The sequence below is a fragment of the Condylura cristata genome, unplaced genomic scaffold (genome assembly GCF_000260355.1).
Source record: "Condylura cristata isolate star-nosed mole 26May11 unplaced genomic scaffold, ConCri1.0 scaffold00029, whole genome shotgun sequence".
NCBI classification, from domain to species: domain Eukaryota; kingdom Metazoa; phylum Chordata; class Mammalia; order Eulipotyphla; family Talpidae; genus Condylura; species Condylura cristata.
In genome coordinates this window covers 24,159,258-24,180,507 of record NW_004567130.1, presented here as the reverse complement: position 1 = coordinate 24,180,507, position 21,250 = coordinate 24,159,258, and the positions used below count along the sequence as shown (strand labels likewise).

The 21,250-nt window shown below is 40.3% G+C and overlaps 1 protein-coding gene across 5 annotated transcripts in view; it reads left to right on the top strand.

Annotated features, from left to right (window-relative positions):
• Window positions 1-21,250, top strand: part of SDCCAG8 (serologically defined colon cancer antigen 8) — a 172,980-nt gene that overhangs the window by 71,561 nt on the left and 80,169 nt on the right. For 4 of the 5 annotated variants that reach the window (XR_001145907.1, XR_001145908.1, XM_012730926.1 and 1 more), the window contains exon 13: window positions 5,797-5,939. Coding sequence is in view for 3 of the 5 variants with exons in the window: in XM_012730926.1 (XP_012586380.1) it covers window positions 5,797-5,939 (143 nt within the window). In the remaining 2 variants the exon portion in view is untranslated. Of the gene's footprint in view, window positions 1-5,796; window positions 5,940-16,037; window positions 16,708-21,250 lie in introns of those variants that run through there. The other variant, XM_012730928.1, reaches the window with a different exon arrangement.

The window sequence follows — 21,250 nt, the reverse complement described above, 5'->3', positions numbered from 1 at the left end:
TTAGAAAGAGGAAATATTAAAATGTATGACATCAAGATAGCTTATAATAATATTACAAGAGAACTTGCAAACTAAAGAAAACAAGCTGAGAGACTGAATAGGGTCCCCTCAAAACCCAGAATGAAGCATGAACAAAAGACCCATTCTGAATTCCAAAGTTATGAAATTCCAAAATGTCAAGGAAAATCAAATGATTATAAATGCTTTTTGGGGGGAGGTGAAGCAAAAGATAGAACAATTAATAAGACTTTTCCATTGTAGTATTAGAATTGAAGATGAGTAGTTCCTTAGTATTCTCAGTGAAAATTAATTTCAAAATAATTTTTATACCTAGTCAAACTGTTGAGGGTATGCATAGAATAACAGCATTTAAAGACATGCAAATATTTTTAAATGTATTATTCATGTATCCTTTCTGAGAAAAATTGCCAAGAAATGTGCTTCAACTAAAAAGGGAAGAAACTAAAAAGTAGGATGACTTAATAGGCACACAGAAAACAGGGAGTTCTAATAGGAACATAGGTAATGTTTGACTCAAGACATACTACCATACCAGGTATAGCTACAAAAAAACATATCTCAGGGGGAAAAAATTAAAGCAATTTATCTAATGTGTTTCGTTATTTGAAAATATTATTCATGGTATTTGACAGATCTGTTTGAACATTTGGGACAAATATGTCCGTTACCTAGAAACATAAACTATTAAAATTTAGTCAGTTAGTTCCAGAAATAATAAAATACTATACAAGAAAATTAAGCAAAAGAATGTTTGTCTCAGTAGTGAACAGTATTTCCATAATTATCACAATGAATAAAATGGCCAGCAGACACGTGAAAAAATGCTCACAGTTACCTACCATTAGAGAAATGCAAATGAAGGCCCACAGTGAAATACCATCTTATTCCTGTGAGAATGGTTTATGTCAACAAGACCAGAAACAGCAAGTCCTGGCGTGGTTATGGAGAAAAGGGGGCCTGCCCCACTGCCCATCAGAACACAGGCTGCTCCTGCCCCGAACGAAAGCAGTCTGGAGGTGTCTCAAACATGAACTATGGCTCTGCCGTTGACCCAGAAATTCCAATCCTAGGCATCTCCCCCAAAATTTCAAAACACTAATTCTTACAGAAATTTGCACTCCCATGTTTATGGCAGTGCTGGGTACTAAAGCTAAGCTATGGAAACAGTCTGAGTGCCCCAGAACAGAAGAGGGGGTTAAGAAAATGTGGTTTGTATATACAATGGAATCTCACTCCGTGATCCAAAAAGATAAACCCATGCCCTTGTGGCATTTGAAAGGATAATGCTAAGCGAAATAAGAAGGAGAAAACTAAAATAGCAGGTGGTAGAATGTAAAGTAACTAAGTTAGTAGTTAGATAAAGACAAATTGAAAAACTAACCCTGGAGTGCTAACTGCAGAGTTGAAGCACCAAGAGTGAGGAACGGGAGGGGAGAGGGGAGAACAGAGAAGGGAGAGAGCACAGTGGTTCGTAGTGGTGGAATATAAGTGATTTGCTGGTGTGTGCACTATGGGGGAAATACCTGATGGGGTAATCCAATATTGCTTCAGTTAAAAATTAAGTACAGGCCCTCCCTGGTGGCGCAGCGGGTTAAAGCACAGCACTGAGAATCTAAAGCCACTTCTGCATGAGTTCGATGCCCGCCTGCCCGGGAGGTGACCACATGGCGCAGCAGACCTCTCCTGACCCACCCGCTGTTCCCCTCAGCAGTGGACTTCATCAGTCTGCCTGTTCTGCTCCCCACTCTGTCTCTGGTGAAGCCTCTCACCGCCCCTGAGCCTCTGGCCTGTACCCCAGTTCTGTATGCACAAATAAATAAATCTTTAAAAAAAAATTAAGTACAAAAGTGCAAAACTCATTACTTACTATGGACAAAATGAATACAACGGAATCAATTGCTACTAAGGGGTTAGCCCAAAATTGTTACATGGTGTCCAGCAGGTTGAGTAGGTGGTATTAGACCTAACAGAAGAGAACATAATAGTAAAATATGCCTAATATTGCAAAATCAAGAGGTAGCATTCTTAGTATGTTCCAGAAGAGTAGAAGTAAGTGCCCTCAAGGCTTCAACTAGAAGAAAGGGGAAGATACATCTTCTAGTCTAAACCCTTCTTTGATATGAGCAGTTTAGTATTATAGAACTTACATTAAGCATATTAATCTGATTAGAAAATTTAATAAATAATAGAAAAGGTAACATATGTCCGCAAGTAAGGGGGAAAAAGTTAACAGGTGAACAGGAATGATCGCTCTTCCTCTTAGGTCATCCTTTCTGCTACTCTCCTGAGGTATAGCTACTCTAACAGCCTCTATTTATAGTTCTGAAGGTCAAGTGCCTGATTTGAAGTACTAGTAAAGTGTTTAGGCATCTGGCCTTCTCTTTCCACAGTTCGCCAAAAGAACTGTGGAAGCTGCATTGTAGACTTCGCCAGTTGACTGTGTCATGTGGAGCAACGTGCAGCTGACCCCCTGGCTGTCGGTCTGTCATTCGAGTGAAAGAAGCAGCCCTGACCTAGTTGGGTGAGGCAAAGATTTACCCTGCCAGGGTGATATGGCCTTTCTGGCAAGAGATGCCTATACTAACCGTTGGGGTTGGTGCCATAGCAGATTTTTCTGACTCAGGGAGTTGAGTGTTGAACCTTGGGCCAGCTGGTTAGATGATTTGTTGATTTTGATCATCTACATCAGTAAGCTCTTCTGTCTGCACAGGTTATTAGAGGCAGGCAGTGTTTTCCTTCTCTCCTAACAAAAATACTTTTTTGTATTTGACATCATAAGACAGCTTTATTCAGTTTTCACTAAAATGGTATGATACGGGGGGTATTTTATTGAATCTTATCAGGAACTCCAGTGCCCACTGATGGCACTATATCCACACACATGTATTTTTCTATTTATTATTTACCTTGAGCATACGCAAGAGGGAAAAAAAAACCCAGCAATTAAAAGGATCCTGTCTTTTATGCAACTCTTACTGTCTCAATATACGTTAGGCAATCTGCTACCTAGTCATCGCCTCACTTAAGTTTTATGATAGTTTTATTTTTTTAAGATTGATTTATGCATACAAGAACTGGGGTATAGGCCGGCGGCGCTTGGGTTGAGAGGTGTCCCCAGACAGGGTGGGGAACAGAACAGGTAGCAGGTCTACTGAAATACTCTGCTGAGGGAGCAGCGGGGAGACAGGAGAGGTCCGCTGTGCCCTGTGGGTCACTCCCTGGCCGGGGATTGAACTCGTGCTGCAGGGCTGCGATAGCTTCACAGTGCTGCGCTTGCACCACCAGGGAGGGCCCCACTCCCATCTTAAATCTAAGGAAATTGGTCACAGTTGAATGAGATGCTCAAGGTCACAGAGCTGGAGTGAGCTATGTCTGAAACCCTGACTTCTGTTGACTCTTGGGCCTCTCTGTCCTTTAGGTTTGGTTAGTGGTCTTCCAGTGCACCCTCACTTTTCACTACATGAGAATAAGCAAGTAGTTGATGTATATTTAACACCTACTTACTATATATTAGTGTCTAAAATTGTCGCGCCATGTCTACCTATGTCATTCTGTGTCTTCTCAATTCGAAGTTCTGGAGTCATCTTTGCTGACTCCAGCATCTCTCCTTTTGTTTCCATGCACCTACCATGTCTCTTTTATTTTCCTCAGTGTCCGACTCCTCCTAGCTGGGCTACTGGCAGCCGTCTGTAGTCTCCCCTCAGCCACTCTCTGGTTAACTAATTTACCATGACATTCACGGTAATATGGATGAGGCTGGAAGGGATCATACTCAGTGCAATAAGTCAGGAAGTAAAAGTATCGAATGGCTTCATTTATAGGAGGAATATAGAGAAAACAAAAGGGAAAAGTGACTATAAAAGCTAAAAACTGAAATCATTAACCTGTTTTTTTTTTTCTAAATATTTAGTTATACTTACAGAATTGGGGTACAGGCCAGAGGTGTGGGGGATGAGAGGATTCGCCAGAGACAGAGTGGGGAGCAGAGCAGGCAGATCGACTGAAATACACTGCTGAGGGGAGCAGCGGGAGGGTCAGGAGAGGGCTGTCGCACCATACAGGGGTTAGTTCCCTGTGTGCCGGCCAATGGGATGACACCACTGAGATTTAAAACCTGGGCCACAGAGGTTAGCAACTGCATTTGGTGTTTTTTATTTTTATATCCTTTACACGTTGATAGTATTTTTCTGTTTGCATGTCTCATATCCCAGTTGGATTCTTAACTCCCAAATATAGCGATGTAAACTTTATATTTAAATAATATTTAGTAGTTTCTTGCCTGTAACACTGCATTAAAAAAAACCTGCATAGAAAATAATGAATTATTGAAGTTTTAAAGTCAACATATAATTCCAATTGTATGCTTATTTGATTTTGTTGATTTCATAAGAGTTGGGTAAATAAAAGTTTTAATGGTCTTTTACATTATGTTTTTCCAGCTCTTTAATTACACTTTAATTATGTGATTGGAAACATATTGGTATAACTTTAGTAGCTTAAAATTTTTTTCTAATTATTTCCATTTAGTATTCTCATCTGAAAAATACAGAAAATCTGTTTCAAATGAAAATGATACAATCATTATTGCATACATTTTAAAAAATAAACACTGTGCAAGAAATTATGAGTTATTTTATTATAGTTTTGTTATTGTGTATAATAGATAGTTTTAATGGAGTTAACTGAAAATTTATTGTGGTAAATGTTGAAAAATGAATTACTTTATTTCTCTTACCTGATGTGTTAAATATAGTGGATGACTCAAAATTACATGAGAAGATTTTGAAATATACTTAAATACTAAATATAAAATAGTCTATTTAGACATGATTTTGTTTTCCAAAAGGGGGTTTGGTTTTTTTGTGTGTTAAAATTGATTATTGCTTTCTGCTGAATTTGAAGGTTTTTCTGACTTCTACTTTTCCCTTTTTTCTTTTCTTATTTTAATAGTTAAATTTTTATCTATTATCAGAATTACATATTTTAATATGTCTACTTGGTGTATAAAATATTTAAAATTATCTTCTATACAAGGTATTTTTACTTTGAAATATTTGAATTCCAGTAAGATAAGAATAATTTCATCCTGAGACCAAAGAATAAATAATCATGAATTTTGAGAAACTTTAGATATTTGTATTGATTAATGTTAGAGTACTTTTGTAGCCTTTTAAAAATATATTATTTTAGCACAGAAATAATGCATTCTAAATGCCTAAAAATTCTCATGCTATCTTTTCCCTTAAATTATCTTTCCAAGATAATTCAGAACATCATAATGATGTCTTCTTTTACACCTCAAATTTTTAAGACACTGCAAATTATTTTATTTAGTTTTCAAAACATCCAAACTAAGCCATAAATATATCTTTCAGAATAAAAGTCACACATTTGTTATAAGTTCACTATACTGTGCGTGATCTAATCTCAGAAACAAACAAAAAAAGGTTGCATTTTCAAAGGAGTGCAATTTTAAATTAATTTTATTTTTAATGGGGCTGAGCCCTGTATTGAAAGTGCAGATTACCCATTTTGACTGCTCTCATTTAATCACTTCATTTTTAAAATTAGACTTCATTTTACGATCCAAAAATACCTCACTCATGTGCATTTTTGGCTGTGTTAATTCCCTTTGTCAGAAGATGGAAGCTAGCCTAAATTTTCTAATAATTTTTCATCACATTAACATTCATGGCAAAAATAAAAATGAGATAATTCTGACTTCCAGTGACTACATTTTCTATGGGTGCCTTCTCCCTCTTCTCTGTACCTCAGGAAATCGAGACACTGAGATCAGAAGTGACGGGAAGCAGGCGGCACTTGGAGCAGGAGCAGCAGAAGGCTCTGCAGGCCAGAGAGGAGTGCCTGAAGCTGACACAGCTGCTGGGTGAGTCCCAGCGCCAACTGCACCTCACCAGGTACCCCCTAATCTCATTATGGCCCGGTGCACCGATTTCATTCCACAGATTTCTGCCACAGGCTTCCAAACAGTTGTTAGTCTTTCAGTTCACACACAGCTTTCAGACGTATTAAGAAAAGTGGAGATGTGGTAAGCAAAACACCGAGACATGTGAATGATAAGTGTGGCAGGGAATCACTGACACATTACAGAGCCCCTCATTACAGTGCTCCCGTCCTGAGGGACCCTCTCTGCACGTAAGCAAGGTGACATCTTTCTCTTAAATGTCACCCCTAGCTCACTGTTCATTCTATGTTTAATAAAAAAGTTGCGCTGGTGAAGCTGGGAAATATATCTGGGGAAATAATCCGACGTTATCAGTGAGCAAACACCACATAAGATAGAGCCAAGGATCCAAGTTAAGGTGGAAGGGAAACGAATAAAGAACCTGAAAGCCAAGGAGGTGTAAAGGTTCGAGATGAGATTGCTTGGCACTGTGTCTACTTAAGCCATGATTACGATCAGGCTTATACCGTGATGGCTTCAGTTCACATTGTTTTTGACCTGAGACATTATCTGCGATCATTATTTTCACATAAAACTTTAGTAAGCATTTAGCTCAGCCTAAGTTATAGGGAGACATTTTAGGTAGCAAGCACTGTGTATTTTGCTACATTGAAAACACACACACACACATACACACTGAGAAAAATTCAAACAGAGGTATTTTGTGTTATCTAACAGTAAGTTCCCGAGTTCAGTTTTAGTAAAATTTTCAGGGATCAGCTCAAGCCTTTAGATTTGTGCAATTCTTAAGAATTTTTAAGTTTTGAGAGACAACTTTGTTTAAATACACATGTAAGTATGATGTTTGGCTTGGTGCATAAATTAGAAAAATGCTGGTCTTCTAATCATAGTAATATGTTGAATTTAAACGAAGAAAAGGGAACTGATCCCTTTTACATTAAATATGACAATGTAATTCCAAGCACACTGTGATGACAGATGGAGGAACACGCCACTTGAACAGCCTGCATTTGGAGAAAAAAATATTCTCGAGGTTGGTGAACCTCCCGAAGTTTTGGGTTAGTGTTAAGATACCTCCAGTTCTATTAAAATCAAACTTTTTGACAAAACATTTTGTTGCGACTGTATCCAAATGGCTTGCCAACTTTCCTTCTAAACAACAAAAGAAAAAGGGGAGAGAAGAAAGTGAGAGTGAGAGAGGAGGGAAGGAAAGAAGAGAAAGAAAATCATTTCTACCTGCTGATATCTGGAAAAAATTCCAATAGGTGAAGCATTTGGTTGAGAAAACATTTCTTAATACTGCAGAATAATGACCGTTTTTTAAAAGCCCAGTTAAAGTTTTATCATTGTGGAACTGAGGATGTAATGATGAGACAGTGTCCCTCTGGTTATTTGCTCTTAGGAGTTTGGGAATTTAGGCTCTTCATGATAGTTAAGAGTATTTTTTCCTCTGTCAGACCTCTGTCGAGAACAAACTATGTGTATGCTAAGCACTACGAACCCACAGAAGTGGGACAGCTTTTAAAGTCTCCGTGGGGCTGAGCTTCAGTAAATAAATATTAATGCTGTTTTGCCTCTTGTGCCATTCTGTCTTACTGAGAGAGTTAATTTCCAGAGTCAGTTCGTGGAATGTTTTCTTGTGCATTATCAGTTTGTACTATCTGACAAGACAGTTTCTTGCTAGTAGAGCATATTAAGATGCAGTAATTGCTGAAAACGGAGTAGTGTGAGTTAATTCCTTTGTTCTTAAGAAAAATGGTTTGGCTTAGTTACCTACAGAGCTTTTCTAGTGCCCTTTATTTATACCAAATCTACAAAAATTTAAACCTAGTTTTATAGAAAATAAAATGTAGTGATCTATATTGTGAGTGAACTCTTTTGTAAACCTTTTCACTTAGTGTGTGTCTATATTTTAGAAAACACCCATTCATAAATATAAGATGACAGTTAAAAATGCAAGGAAATGAGTATATTTCTTTTGTACTAAAAATGTGACATGGCTATTGGATTAAATATTACTGACGTACTCTTGGGAGGTTTCTCTTTTGCATTTCCTCACCATTCTTTCTTGATTTAGTGTATTTTAGCTTGTGACCGAGAAGCGCTATGTCTGTCTTTTCCAGTATAGATCAGCTGAAATTAATACCACACAGGGATTTGATTTTATTTCAGTATTTCGAATGGCATATTCTGAATAGAATTCTGAATACTGAATAGAATATTCAATATTCTATTGAAAGTATATAACTATAAATTAAAGCCATGTTACAAAGTAATGGCAAAATGATCCAAATTTTCAAGGGAAAAAATAAATTAAAACTAGAATAGAAATTTGTAGATCAAATTGAAAGAATGATTCTTCACGTTTTTACTATCTCATATATTGTGTCATTGGACTTCAAAATAGAAAGTAGAAAAATGGAAGGGAGAAATGGGAAAGAAAGTTGAAGGACCCAAATGATTAAGATAGCGTTTTTTTGGTTTTTTGTTTTTTTTTTTTTTAATTTTGTTAATTTTGCATCTACTGTCTTTCCAGGTGTAGAGAAAAAAAAAATAAGATTTCATTCCTACCCTGAAGTTGCTCACACTCTGCTAAAGGGGCCAGATCTAACTAATGCCATTATAGTAGTCCTGAATAGAGATTACCACAGAAGCATCTAAGCATTCTACACTGCAATGTTTGGTAGCAAATTGATTAATGAATTCATGAGTAGAGTTCTCAAAGTGGAAAAAGTTGGAATTGGGACCCAAAGTTAGAGGGAACAGTATATGCAAAGTCATACATATCGCAAAGAACACAAACTCTACAACCAGGTGAGGAGATAAGTCTGGGGAGGGAAACAGAGGCCAGAGGAAGAGCCTTGTGGAGCACGTCCTGGCGTGGGGAGTGGGCAATGGCAGTGGGTGTGTGGGAGACAGGAAGACCGGTGAGGACAGTCAGCAACGCAGCCCATAGACCTGACCTGGCCCACTGACTCATGAGCTAGGTGTGGTTTTGTATGATTCTATGATTCTAGTAACGGTTTTGTTTTTTAACAACTGGAACAACAACAATAAAAAACACAAGAAAGGTAATACTTGGTGACACATAAAAATAATACAGCCTTAAATAAAGTTTTATTGTACACAGTCACTATCATCCTTTATGTGTTGTGTACGGACCTGGCACAGCAGAATTGAGTGTGGCCCTCAAAACCAACATAGCTACTGCCTTATAGGCCTTTACAGAAAAAAGTTCAGCTAACCTCTCAGGAGGCTGTTTAATTCAAGTAGGAAATCATTTGAACACTGAAGGGTTCAAACATGTATGGATGTGAAGAAGGCGGTTGAAAGACGCTGTGAACTTAATGGGCTGGAGGGGAGCCGATTGGTGGGAGCTCGCTAAGTATGGAAGCCCAGTAGCCCAGGTGAATGAGACAGAACTCCTGGGCAGCGGCTTGTAGTCCAGAAAGGGGACATCAGATACAAGAGGCAGTTAGGTAGCAAACAAGGTGTCTCGCAGGTTTCTAGGGTGTATTACTGGTGACCTACTAAATCAACTGGGGAACTTGAGTAAAGGAGGGAAATAATGCAGCTTATTTTGGAACCCTGGGGCCTAGGATAAGTCTGGTGTGAGGAGACAGTTCATGACTGGATGCTTCCACATAAAGGTACAAGAGAGTGAGTGAAAGCTCAGAAGATTCTGTTTTTACAGTAGGACGGCAAGAGAGCACTAGAGTCAGAGACTAAAAGGGGACTTCTAGTGTATAAAGGGTGAATAAAACGCAGCAAAAGAAGCTTTGGTGATGTAACAATTAAAACTGTGTTTTTGTTCGGAGAGGGCCCCACACCTCTCAGGGCCAAGGGATCTGATTTTTCGTATCTTATCCCAGCTGTTCACTATCTTTGCCACTTTTAACCAGCTATTTGATTCTTTGAACCTGCTTATTGACCCGATGAGGTAATTTGCAAAATGAGGCTTGACTAGAAGATTCCTAAGTTTCTTTCTAACTCTGACACTCCACGATTCTAACAATGATTTCAGACAACCCATCACTGAGCTCTTATTTTCAGAGATTAGGCATTTGAACTGCTTGGCATCTCATTGCTCAAGATACTACCTGAGCTTGAAGGTCAGAGCATGTTCATAGAAAAATCCTTTAGATCCGTCATCTTACTGTCATCACCACTTAGGCTCTGCTGACCTCTCACAAGGGTTATAAAAATAATCTCCGAACACGTCTTCCAAACTCTCCTGCTAACCACACCCAGTGACTACCCATAAGTCCTGCCTCGACTGTCACCTGTTGTGAAAACCTTCCATGGTGCCTTGCCACGTTGACTATTACAGGATGATCCTTGTAAGACTTCCAATCTTCTAGTTTCTTACGGTCCTTAACCAATTCAATCTCCTCACATGCTGATTCCAGTCAGATATGGAATATCCTTTTCACCCTTTCTCACCCTGTGGAAGCTCACTTTTCTAAGTCTCCCTCAAATTCTGATTTTTCCATCTCTCCTGATAATAACCCCTGCCCCAAAGGAAGCATGTCTTCCCTGGCCTCCAGCTTCCTGCTTGAAGTTAAAGGAACTTACTTTTTCCTCAAAGCAGGAAAAGTGAAAAACTGAAGGAGAAAAAAAAAGGAGTTGATACTCAGAGTTTTATTCTTCACGTCGGGGAGAGGACTTGTTAGTATTGTATTTCACATAGCACCTAGTGCAGCACTTTGCAACGAGACAGAATTCAGTACGTCATTGTGGCAGTGGTCAATATAACTACAGATTTATGACTGACTGTTCCAAGCCCAATATTGACATGTCAATAAATGTACATATACACATATCAATCTCATGTACCCAGAGGAAAAAGTGTGAGATGGAAATAAGACTGAAAGCTTTGACGGGGAATTTTGTTTATCCATGTGATATTATCTTATAATTTTGTAATAGTTTTTCATGTTTAAATGTGTATACACATGCCATTTAAGTACAGTGGGATTAAAGGATATAATAGAGTTCTAATAATGTAAGTAGGGCTAGTAAAATGTGCCATGCTTATCATTTAAATATGCTCACTTAACACCTCTCTCCCCACCCACACACACCCATAAACGCACACGGCTCAGGGTGAGGGAAGATAGAGTGATGCTCTCCCTGGTGGCGCCACGGGTTAGGATGCAGCACTGCAAGCTGGCCCACGTCGCTTCAGTGTGAGTTTGATCCCCGGCCCTGGAGGTGATTCACCTGGCACAGGGACCTCTCCTATCTCTCCCTGCTCCCCTCAGCAGTGTTCTTTGTAGGTCTGTCTGCCTGCTCCCCACTGTGTCTCTGGTGAGTCCTCTCACCACCCCTGCACCTCTGGCCTGTACCCCAGTTCTGTAGGCACAAATAAATAAATCTTTAAAAAAAATAGATAGAATGAAAATAGCCTCAGATGCTGCCTTTCAGAAGACTATAGATCACAGAACAGAGGGGCAGATTCCTTTGTGCTAATTCTAGTGGCATCTGGATAAAGAAAGTAGGAAATGAAGGGGCCAGTCGATGTAGGGGAACACTGGCATTTGTGGGGTACACATGTATGGATAAATGAGAATTAGTTAAGTACATGCAACCTATTATTTAAATATGCAGAATATCAGAACGTAAGGTTAAGGCTGTGTTCATCATCAGATTTGTTTCATGTAGTAGCTCCTTACAAGGTAACAACAGCCCTATAGTAGTTTATGTGTTGATAGGTAGTAGCAGTAGTGGTGACTGAACCCCTACTGAATTGAGTCCCCCCAGTAGCTATCAGAGGTGTGAACTGTTGTTTTCCCTGCTTAACTGCTGAGACAGCCAAACTTTAGAGAAGTAAGACATGTCCATTTAAGGTCACACAGTTCCTGTGTCAGAGAAACAAATGTTGAACCCCAGCCATTTGCCTGCAAACCTTCGCCACTTATCTATCAGACTGTCATTCTAAGCAAATGACTAAGAAAATGGATTAATGCAATCGTTTCCACAAAGACAACTGGGAAAATTACTAACATAAATTTATGAAAGAAATGTGTCCACTGATCCCTCGTATCCCGATGTACACACACGTGTGAGAATGTCAGCCTTAGCCTTTGCCTAGCTGCTGTGCTTCGGATCGTTTGCCTTATTCCTTCGCTTCTTTACTTCATTTTTAGCCGGGGGAAAGAGAGGCTTTGGTTAGAGAGTGGAAATTTCTTCAGATACTTGTTGCTGGCATGTTCAAACGTCTTTAACGAACTAGGGGAGTCAAGTCCCTTTCACTAATGTTACAGGACAGCCCAGTGTTATTGGGCCATATGTCTGTGGGGCCTCTCCCAAGCGCTCAAAATTCAGTTGTACTGGAGACGCACACAAAAGGGTCAGTAATGGGCTAACATCAACAAGAGCTGAATATAAAGAGAAAAAATAGGTCTCATGACCTGAAACAACGAAGCTGTGTGTCCTGCAGACCTAATGCGCTTATGGTGACCAACGCAAGGTACTTGGGCTGGTCAACCACAGGTGTAAATTAGGCAGGCTCCAGGTTGGGCACCAAAAAACTGTTACGGGGCACCCCAGTGTGAACTGGGCCGCCTGTCAGTGGGGCCTCACCCACACTTAAAATTCAGTTATACTGCAGGTGCACACAAAAGGGTCAAAATGGGCTTATTTACAATAGGGGGAAAGAAAAGGAAACAACCCAGGGAAAAAGAGAGGGATCCCAAGTAACTGGGATATCTTACCTGCTCAGCTGACTTGGAGCGCTGGTAACAAACTCACTGAAAGCCCCGAGTCACGAGGTCCCGAGAACCGTTTCCCAAGCCAGAGAGCGAGAGACTCAATGGCGCCCTATTTATCCCCCGAAGTCCCAGAATTCCTGCTAGCTCCGCCCTTGGTCCTCGCAGTTCTCTCCCTGGTGCTGCTGGGAGTTGTAGTTTCCAGTCACTGGAGTAGGGGGCAGAGTCCAGAAAGCTGGAGTAGGGGTGGAGTCCACAAGACTCTGCAGCATTCCTTTAGGACACCTTCCCCTTAACACTAAGACTGCCACTTACTTCCATGTGGTAACATCTGACATGACATAATGAAAACAGCCATTCTGAGCGTGCATGTGAGTCGCTAACTCCCTATGGCGGCCCTCTTTTCCATACCTGCCATGTTTATCAAAACATTCTTTTAAATTCCACTTCTTTGCCGCAGAGCTGATTGAGAAGGGAACGATGTAGGAAGCTTTCTTTTGTTTCTCTTCCAGAAACTTTTAAAACTTGAATTGTCCTAAGTGCAAAGAGGAGCCTGACCTGCCATCAAATGTGCAAACTCGGGCTTAAATCAGCAGAGCAACTGTTCCATCTTTTATTTTTCCTTTCTATACAAATGGTGCTTTAAACTGCCATGTAATTTGAAGAATTTTTAAGGAGCCTAAGTGAGGTCCCCAAAACTGGGGTTGCTGCTCTAGCCTCCTTTTGTGATGCAAATGGAAAGATCTGACCTGTGACCCAGAAAGGCAGCGGCTGGAACTATAGTGTTTGTATCTTTCTGAAAAGGAGAAAGGGGTGTGACAGCAGAGGGACCCTTTTATCACACTGTGCCGGGGTCACGTGGGGAGGTGGCTCAGGCTTCCTCTGCAGACCCTTGAGAGCACCTTGTTCCCAGGTCATAACATTGGAGATGCTCACTTGAATTTAGCTGTATGGTGTCTTGGATTATGTGAGTCAGACTCTTTGGCTGAGGCAAAGGAATCTCAAAAAGGAATTGATTAGTTCGATAACCAGGCCATGTGAAATCTGGGTGCACCGGATTCAGGGGTTCTGTGACTAGGACCTCAAAGCAGCTCCAGGCTGCCACTGTTTTCTGTCAATTGTGGGTCTCAGCTTCCAGCAATATTTGTTGGCTCCTCTTTTTTTTTTTTAAAAAAAGATTAATGTATTTATTCTTACCGAACTGAGATACAGGCCAGAGGTGTGGAGGGTGGGAGGATTCACCAGAAACAGACTGAGGAGCTGAACAGGCTGACTGACTCCAATACACTGCTTAGGGGAGCAGCGGGCTGGTCAGGAGAGGTCTGCCGCACCCTGTGGGTCACTCCCTGGCTGGGGATCGAACTCACGGTGAAGCCGCCGCTGCCAGCTTGCTGTGCTGCGCTTTAATCTGCTGCGCCACCAGGGAGGACCCTCTGTTGTCTCTTTAGGGCCTTCCACACCATAGAGTCTAATAGTTGAGTCTGAACTGAAGATAAAGGACATGCTCTTGAGTCCAAGCTGTGAGAATGTGTCTGCCATCAGCTCCTCCACTGCTCCTTTCAAAACCTGTTCCACAGCCACCCTGGGGTGCGAACTGAGTCATCTGCACACACAGCCTCTGGAGAGCTGTGCTGGGAGCTCAGCAGAAACACAAGAGTAAGAGAAGAGATTTGTATTATGCAAAGGGAGATTCTGTTACAAGGGCAAGGTGTCAGGGAACTTGGCTGAAGAAGACAATAGGTGTTCGCTCCATTGTCTTTGTGAAAATACAGTTCCAGGGCTCCCCGCCCCCCACTCCGGCGGTGCAGAGGGTTGAACCACAGCACTGAGAAGCTAAAGCCGCTTCCGCATGAGTTCGATCCCCGCCTGCCCTGGAGGTGACCACATGGCGCGGCAGACCTCTCCTGACCCGCCCGCTGCTCCCCTCAGCAGTGTGCCTCATAGATCTGCCTGTTCTGCTCCCCGCTCTGTCTCTGGGGAAGCCTCTCACTGCCCCTACAACTCTGGCCTGTACCCCAGTTCTGTATGCACAAATAGATAAATTTAAAAAAAAAAAATCCCTGGTTTTCCCCTTGATTAGGAGTGGTTTAATGTAGTTAGATTCTCCAATGTCAATGTAAGCCCAAGGAGGCACGCTGGAGTCTTCCAGGGTCATTTTGTGTTTTCTTTAGCCAATTCAGAATGTGCAAAGATAAAGGATACATCCGGAAACATCTGGAAAGTGCCAAGACTGGTCGAGGCTGGGCCTGTCTCCATAGCCTGGTGCTCTAAGTGCAGCCAAGACTGCCCGGCCTGCAGAGATACAGATACTAAAAGCTGAGCGTGTTTGGTAACTGTTGTATTAATTTCAGATTGCCACAGGATCTGAGCACATTATCAGTGGGGTTTTTCCCTTCCAAAACTTTAAAATGTTTCTAGTCATTCACTTTTACTCAGTTTTGCAAAACTTATGTCTTGCAAAGGGTTATAAAAATGAAAAAAAAAAAAAAAGTTTTCTTCCACAGGACTTTTGAGTTTCCCTGTCTTCTGAGTCCTTGCAATGATCTGAGGAAGCTGAGTCTTAGAAAGTTTAAGCATGGAGTTCCACACCGGAAAGGATTCAAACCTGAAAGGTTTGAATTGGGTCCATCAGGACCAGAAACTATGATGTGGAACATGAATAGTGCAAAAACATATTTTCAAGCTAATGAAAGCAATTTTGCATTTTAAAATCTCAGTTCCTTGACCATTTCTCTGTAAATGTTAAATGATTTTGCCGCTGCCCTTTATTGTTAGGCAAAACTAAGCCCAGCTCCACAGACCAAACTTTAAATCTCTCTTCACTTGAGGAAGGTCGCAGAACATGGGCATGTGTGCTTGCTATTCCATAGTGAACTTTCTCTCTCTCTTTTTTTTCTCCTGAGTCTTATTGAATTTTTTAGTCTAAAGTTTCATATAAAACTTAAGCTGGTTCTCCCTTGTACTCCTTTCATGAATAAATTAAGCAGAGAACGTGTCAAAAATAATTTTAAATGGATCTATGTGCAACCAGCATCTTCAAGTCTTGAAATAGATGGCCTTGGTGCTTGTTTGAAATTGCATCCTCTTTTCCAACCCCCACCCGGTATCAGACAGAGCAGACTGCCGGAGCCAGGAAAGAAGAGACACTTCACTTTGCTCTGATGGATGTCACATTTCCTGTGCCCTCTCTGCTCTACCTGTTGGCATCGCTGAGAACCCTGGTCTTGTGGCCCAATGTGGGAGAGGTTAGAGCAGAGGCTGCCAGGGAATGTGTCTTTGCTTACTGCTCCCTGGCTTTGTTCCTCTCAGTTCTGTGAAGCCCACATGTGAGTTCAATGAAAATCTATGCTGAGGATGTTCTTTGCTCCCCTGCTACCTAGGCCCACAGCCTGGAGTGTGGTGGCGGCTGCAGCCAATTCATTTTCTCAAGAAGCCCAGAGGAAACCGAGAAAGTATCGCCCAAGTCACTTGCCTGACTCCACAACAATGAATATCAAGTTCAGTGAAAACAGGAGAAAAAGCAACAATTGTTTTCCATATAGCGTCAAGTTGAAGTGTTTGCCTCAGAGAGAGCTGGGATATTGAATCTTAATCTAAAGTTAGAAGGTGTATAAAAAACAGCTCAATTTTGAATTTCTTCTTAAACACCTCTTCCGAATTGACTTGTTAGTGATGAGGCAGTATTCACGTATTATTTGATCTTTTCTCTGAAACTCACAAGTAGGTTACATAGTGACTCACTGATTGAGAATACCAGAACCAAAGCCTATTTTAAGAAGACTAAGAAGAGGAATTTCCAGTGTCTTTAGTGCCCATATGAGGCCTTGTTTCATGGACCAGCTCTCGATATAAACAAACACATTTTTGTTAAGCTGCTACTCTGTTAGATTGGCTAAACAGAGGATATAATTCCCTGAGCTCAGGAACTCAGAGTGGGCATCAAATGGGTCAGAAAACATTTGGAAGCAGCCTGCAAAGCCGATGTCCAGCTGAGGCAAAGACTGTGCCATTCTGGCTCTGTGCGGCCTCTCCACAGCAAGCAAAGGTCACCTGTGGGAGGAGTGTGCATCTTCTGTTCTGACCAAGTGGTGGGGAGGGGAGAAGTGGGGGGTGGGCGGGTTGACGACCAGGCAGACAGTACCAAAGGGATTCCTTCAGAGAGGGCACCAGTGTCTAAGTCATGTATTCCTCCGATTACCTAGATTCTGTTCACCTCCGAGAAACCTATTTCTGACTAGATTACACCCTATGTGGAGGGAGTATTTATTATCACTATACTTATACCAACAAAAGAAGTATAGAAAATTAAGTAATGAGTCACTATTGGAATTTCTAGAAAGGGTGGAGGTAGAAGGATTGTTCAAGAAGAGGTATTAAAAGTGGGTTTAACAGTGTTCACGATCTGCTCACTTGCTAATAGCTGATGTGAAGTGTGGTTCACCAGTCTGGACATGTCTTGATCTAGACACTTGTCCTAGTTCTATTTGAGATTGATTGTCATATTTGGAAAAAGTCTCCCACTGCATTTTTTTTACCCACAGAACTGAAGTGGAACTTTGTGACCATATACATTGTATAAAGCAATATTTGTGTGTGTGTGTATACATACATACATACATATATATAATGCTATATATATATATATATTATATGAGTATGAAGATCATTAAAACTCCTTCAAAGTTCAAAATCTCAAATGTTGATCATTTATTCAGGGAATCCAACGCTATTGCTATTGCTATGAATTCATGTGAAATTAGTTAATTAGCAGTCACAATGCTTTGATCAATCTAGAAGACTCAGGTCAACTGAGGCATGCTCTAATCACTCAAGTACTTTTTGGCAAGTTGGTGGCGTTCCCAAATTAGGGACACAAAGAGAGTGTAATATTAAATGTATGACTTGCCTTTCTCTAGACCGAATGGCCTTCTTTGTCCTTAGAAGAGCCACCTTGCCATTCCCGACATTAACTCTATGCCAAGCAAGAGCTAACGGAGGGATCCATGCAGCCGAAGGGCTGTGAGCTCTGCTTTGCTGCTCTGCTCACAGCCCTACTCTTCAGTGACTGCCGAAGCCATTTATTCAGAATCATTTGCTATCAATTAGACCACAATGTTTGGCCGAGGAAAGATAATTATATTAAAGAATAATAAGGTTCACCTCTACTGAAAGTGGAACCCATGTCAGAACTGCAGAAGAACCCACATTCTGATCCTGCACGCAGACTGATTTAACACAAAGAATCATTTGTTAAAAGTGGAAGAAAGAATGACAGCCTGAGACAACTCCTGTAACTAATAAACTTTTTAGATGCTGTTTCATATGTTTGCTTTTCATTAAATCCAGGAATGGTTGTAACTATGTTGTTGTGATTCAGTCAACATTTATTCCTATCTGTTTTTCATACACAAAGGCTAAGAGATGCCAGAAAATAAACTGTTAACGGAGAATTAACTTCTTTGGCATGCTTTCATACTTATCTTCCAAATTAAAGAAAATGAAATGGGCAGAAACAGAGTGTAGATTACCTCCTTTTTGTCAAAAATGGTGGGAATTTGAAAATTAATAATAAAAAAGGGAACAGATGCAGTAACATGCCAGAGGGAGATTAATGTGGAGAGTAAAATCTGTGAGTAACAAAACTGAAGCAAACTGAATCAGTGGGAGGTGGTTGTACAATCAAAATCAGGATAAAAGAGAAATTACAAACAACCCTGCACTTGTCAAAGTAGTAGTAATGAAATCCTGACTCTGCCAGCAGTGAGAACCTGTGTTAGCACTTTGGGGTAAGGATGGTCGCCGGGTGCCAGGTAGGAGGGCAGTGTTAGGTTGCTGGGCAGCAGCCATCTTGTGTGGAACAGATGGCGCCGAAAGCTGGCAGGGGAGGGGCTCCTTAGCAGAACTAATCAGACAGTAACAGATAGGGCAGCTGGGAAGACTGACCACAGAGAGGGAGCCTGCGGGCTGCTGAGCGCCATGATGTTTGCAGCGGTGTGCCCATTGGTCTGAGAGAAGACCTTGCAACGTCTTTCCCATCGACAGTGGAAGCGAAACTTTTGTTCAGAAAGAAAATTCGAGTTGAATTGTCTCTCCGCGAGGGTGGGATGAAGATGGGGACCAGGGTGGAGGTTGAGGAAGGAAGGATCTCGGGGGACGTTGCTTGAGTTGCCAGCCCCGGCCCCGGGGAGACGTGGGCTTCGCTCCCTGTCTGGTCCGGCCGTCCAGCGTGTGCAGCGTGGCACGCGCCACCATCACTTCTAGGTTTTATGCATCAAAGGGTTTGCGATACCAAGGCTAGAGTTAAAATTAGAAAGGACTTTTTGATGTGATTTCCACCACACATGTCTTTCACAAATGAAAACCAAAAACAGCCAGACGACTGTACTTGCCTTTGTCCTCAATAATTTCTCATAACCTAATTGAACCTTTGTTTGATTCACAACCACTCGCCTTCTTTTTTCCTTGTGTAACTGTGGATGGGACATCAGAACGTAAACGTAATTCAGAGCCCAAAGCCTTAAAACAAGAACCGAAGTCAGTAATCCTGAAAGAAAGGACAGAGAAAACTGACATGTTAAATTTAATAACTTATTATGGAGTCACGGCTTATTATATATAGAGTTTGGGAATTAATGCTAAAACCGTTGCTTTAACAAAGAAATCCAGATCTCTTACATCTGTTTTTGGACTACTATATTTTTCTTTTCTTTCTTTTTATTTATTTATTTAATTAATTTATTTATTTATTTTTGCAGGTTTGTAGCTTGGCGCAATTTATTCATTTTGGAGGGGGAGGGGGGAACATTACCAGGATTTGAAATAGGTGGTATAACATAGCCATATGCTATTTATGCAGCAGTTTCTGCAATAAATCTAATTTGGTGCTGTCAAAAATTAGACTTATTTGATGTAGCAGCACATTAGTAAATGATCGTGGCAGATTTAAAGTTGTCATGTAGTGTCTTCGTACTCTTAATAGAATCTTGTAAATCCGTGTACCCCCTTGAAACTCTATGAAAATGTCTCAGTTGTTTGTCCTGCAGTCCTGCAAATGTTCCCACAACTGAAAGAAGGTCTTGCCTTAAGGTAATTGAGGAAGGGGGTGGAAGAATGAATAGCCTCTGTTGTTAAAAGGCTTCAGGAGTCTCTAGGAAGAAGAAACAATGAACTAGAGAAAAATGAGCGTAACTTCAATTCTTAGAAAAGTGGAACTGTTAGTCTCATCTAGAATGTAGATGAACTGAGGTCAGTGCTTTATTGCGTTTAAATATTTTCCCTTCCACCTCTGTCCTTAAGCTGTTAGAAAACTAATTTGACAGAACGTGAAGTGCCAGCAGCTCTTCCTCTTCCCCTAGAAGTCTCTGAGAACGCTTTTCTGCTCTCTAAGGCAACCTGGAAACTTCAAAGCCTCCCCCCACCCCCCTTTTTTTCTCTGTAAGATTTTTTTTTCAGGTGTTGTTCTCAAACGATCTATAACTTTTTCCTACTTTTTTTTTTCACTTAAAAGATAAAACAGACATCTTACAAGTTAGGCAGAAAAATATTAACAGTATTCTCAGATTCTAAGCTTAATTTTATGATTTCCCTTTTCTTACGTATTTAAGAAGAGGGGTGTTTGTGGGAGTGGGTATGCACATTCATGCTGCTGTGTGTGACTATAAACGATGTAAAATGAAGTGGTGGGTTTTTTTTTTTATTTGTTTATGTTCTTATCATATAAATCTTCCCCAACAAGCCTGCTAGTGTGGTTTGGAAATGCAGAGAAGTGCGAGTTCCTTCACGGTGTTTTAAACAGCCTCTATTAAACTAGCATTTTGTAATACTTCTTTTATATAGCAAATTAGACCATGGAAGTGATCAAATTACCAGTACTCTTTCCATGCAATTCAGAAGCAGGGAGTCAGGTAACTACTGTCAGGCATCGCTTATAGCAAAGGGGAAAAACACCCAGAAAAAGTATAAGCAAGTTTGTTGGGGAAAAGAGGTCATATTTTTGAGATTTTTCCACGTGAATATACTGAGGAATTATTTTCTAGAAAGATGAGAGAGCACCTCTCAGAATTCATATTGTGTTCAAAATTCATATATTAAATTGTATCTTTTTATAGGAATGATTTATAGATTATAGTGTATTTTAAAGATTAGCATTAAAAATGAAATTAGAATTAAAAAGATGTTATCTCTGCACTTGGATTTTAAACTGTATTTTTATTTTTTGCTTTTGCTTTTATATTTAGCATCACAATTTTCTTTGACCATATCTGAAAAACTGCTTTCATAAAATCTTTTTTATAAATTATACATATTTAATCCATTAAAATCTTAAACTTCAAATTTTAAATTACATGTTTTTAGACTGATTTATTAATAAGAACTGCTTTCAACTTTGTGATAATTATAAAACTGTAACATCTCTCTTTATAAAGACTTTCTAAAATTTTACAGATGAATAATTTACTTAACAAAAGCATATATAATAAGATTAAATCTTGCAATAATTCCTCAAAATACAGAAGCAGCTTTAAGAGTGAAGTCCCATTTAAGTTCGCATTTATAACAGTTCTTGGTTAAAATATTTCCCATATATATATAT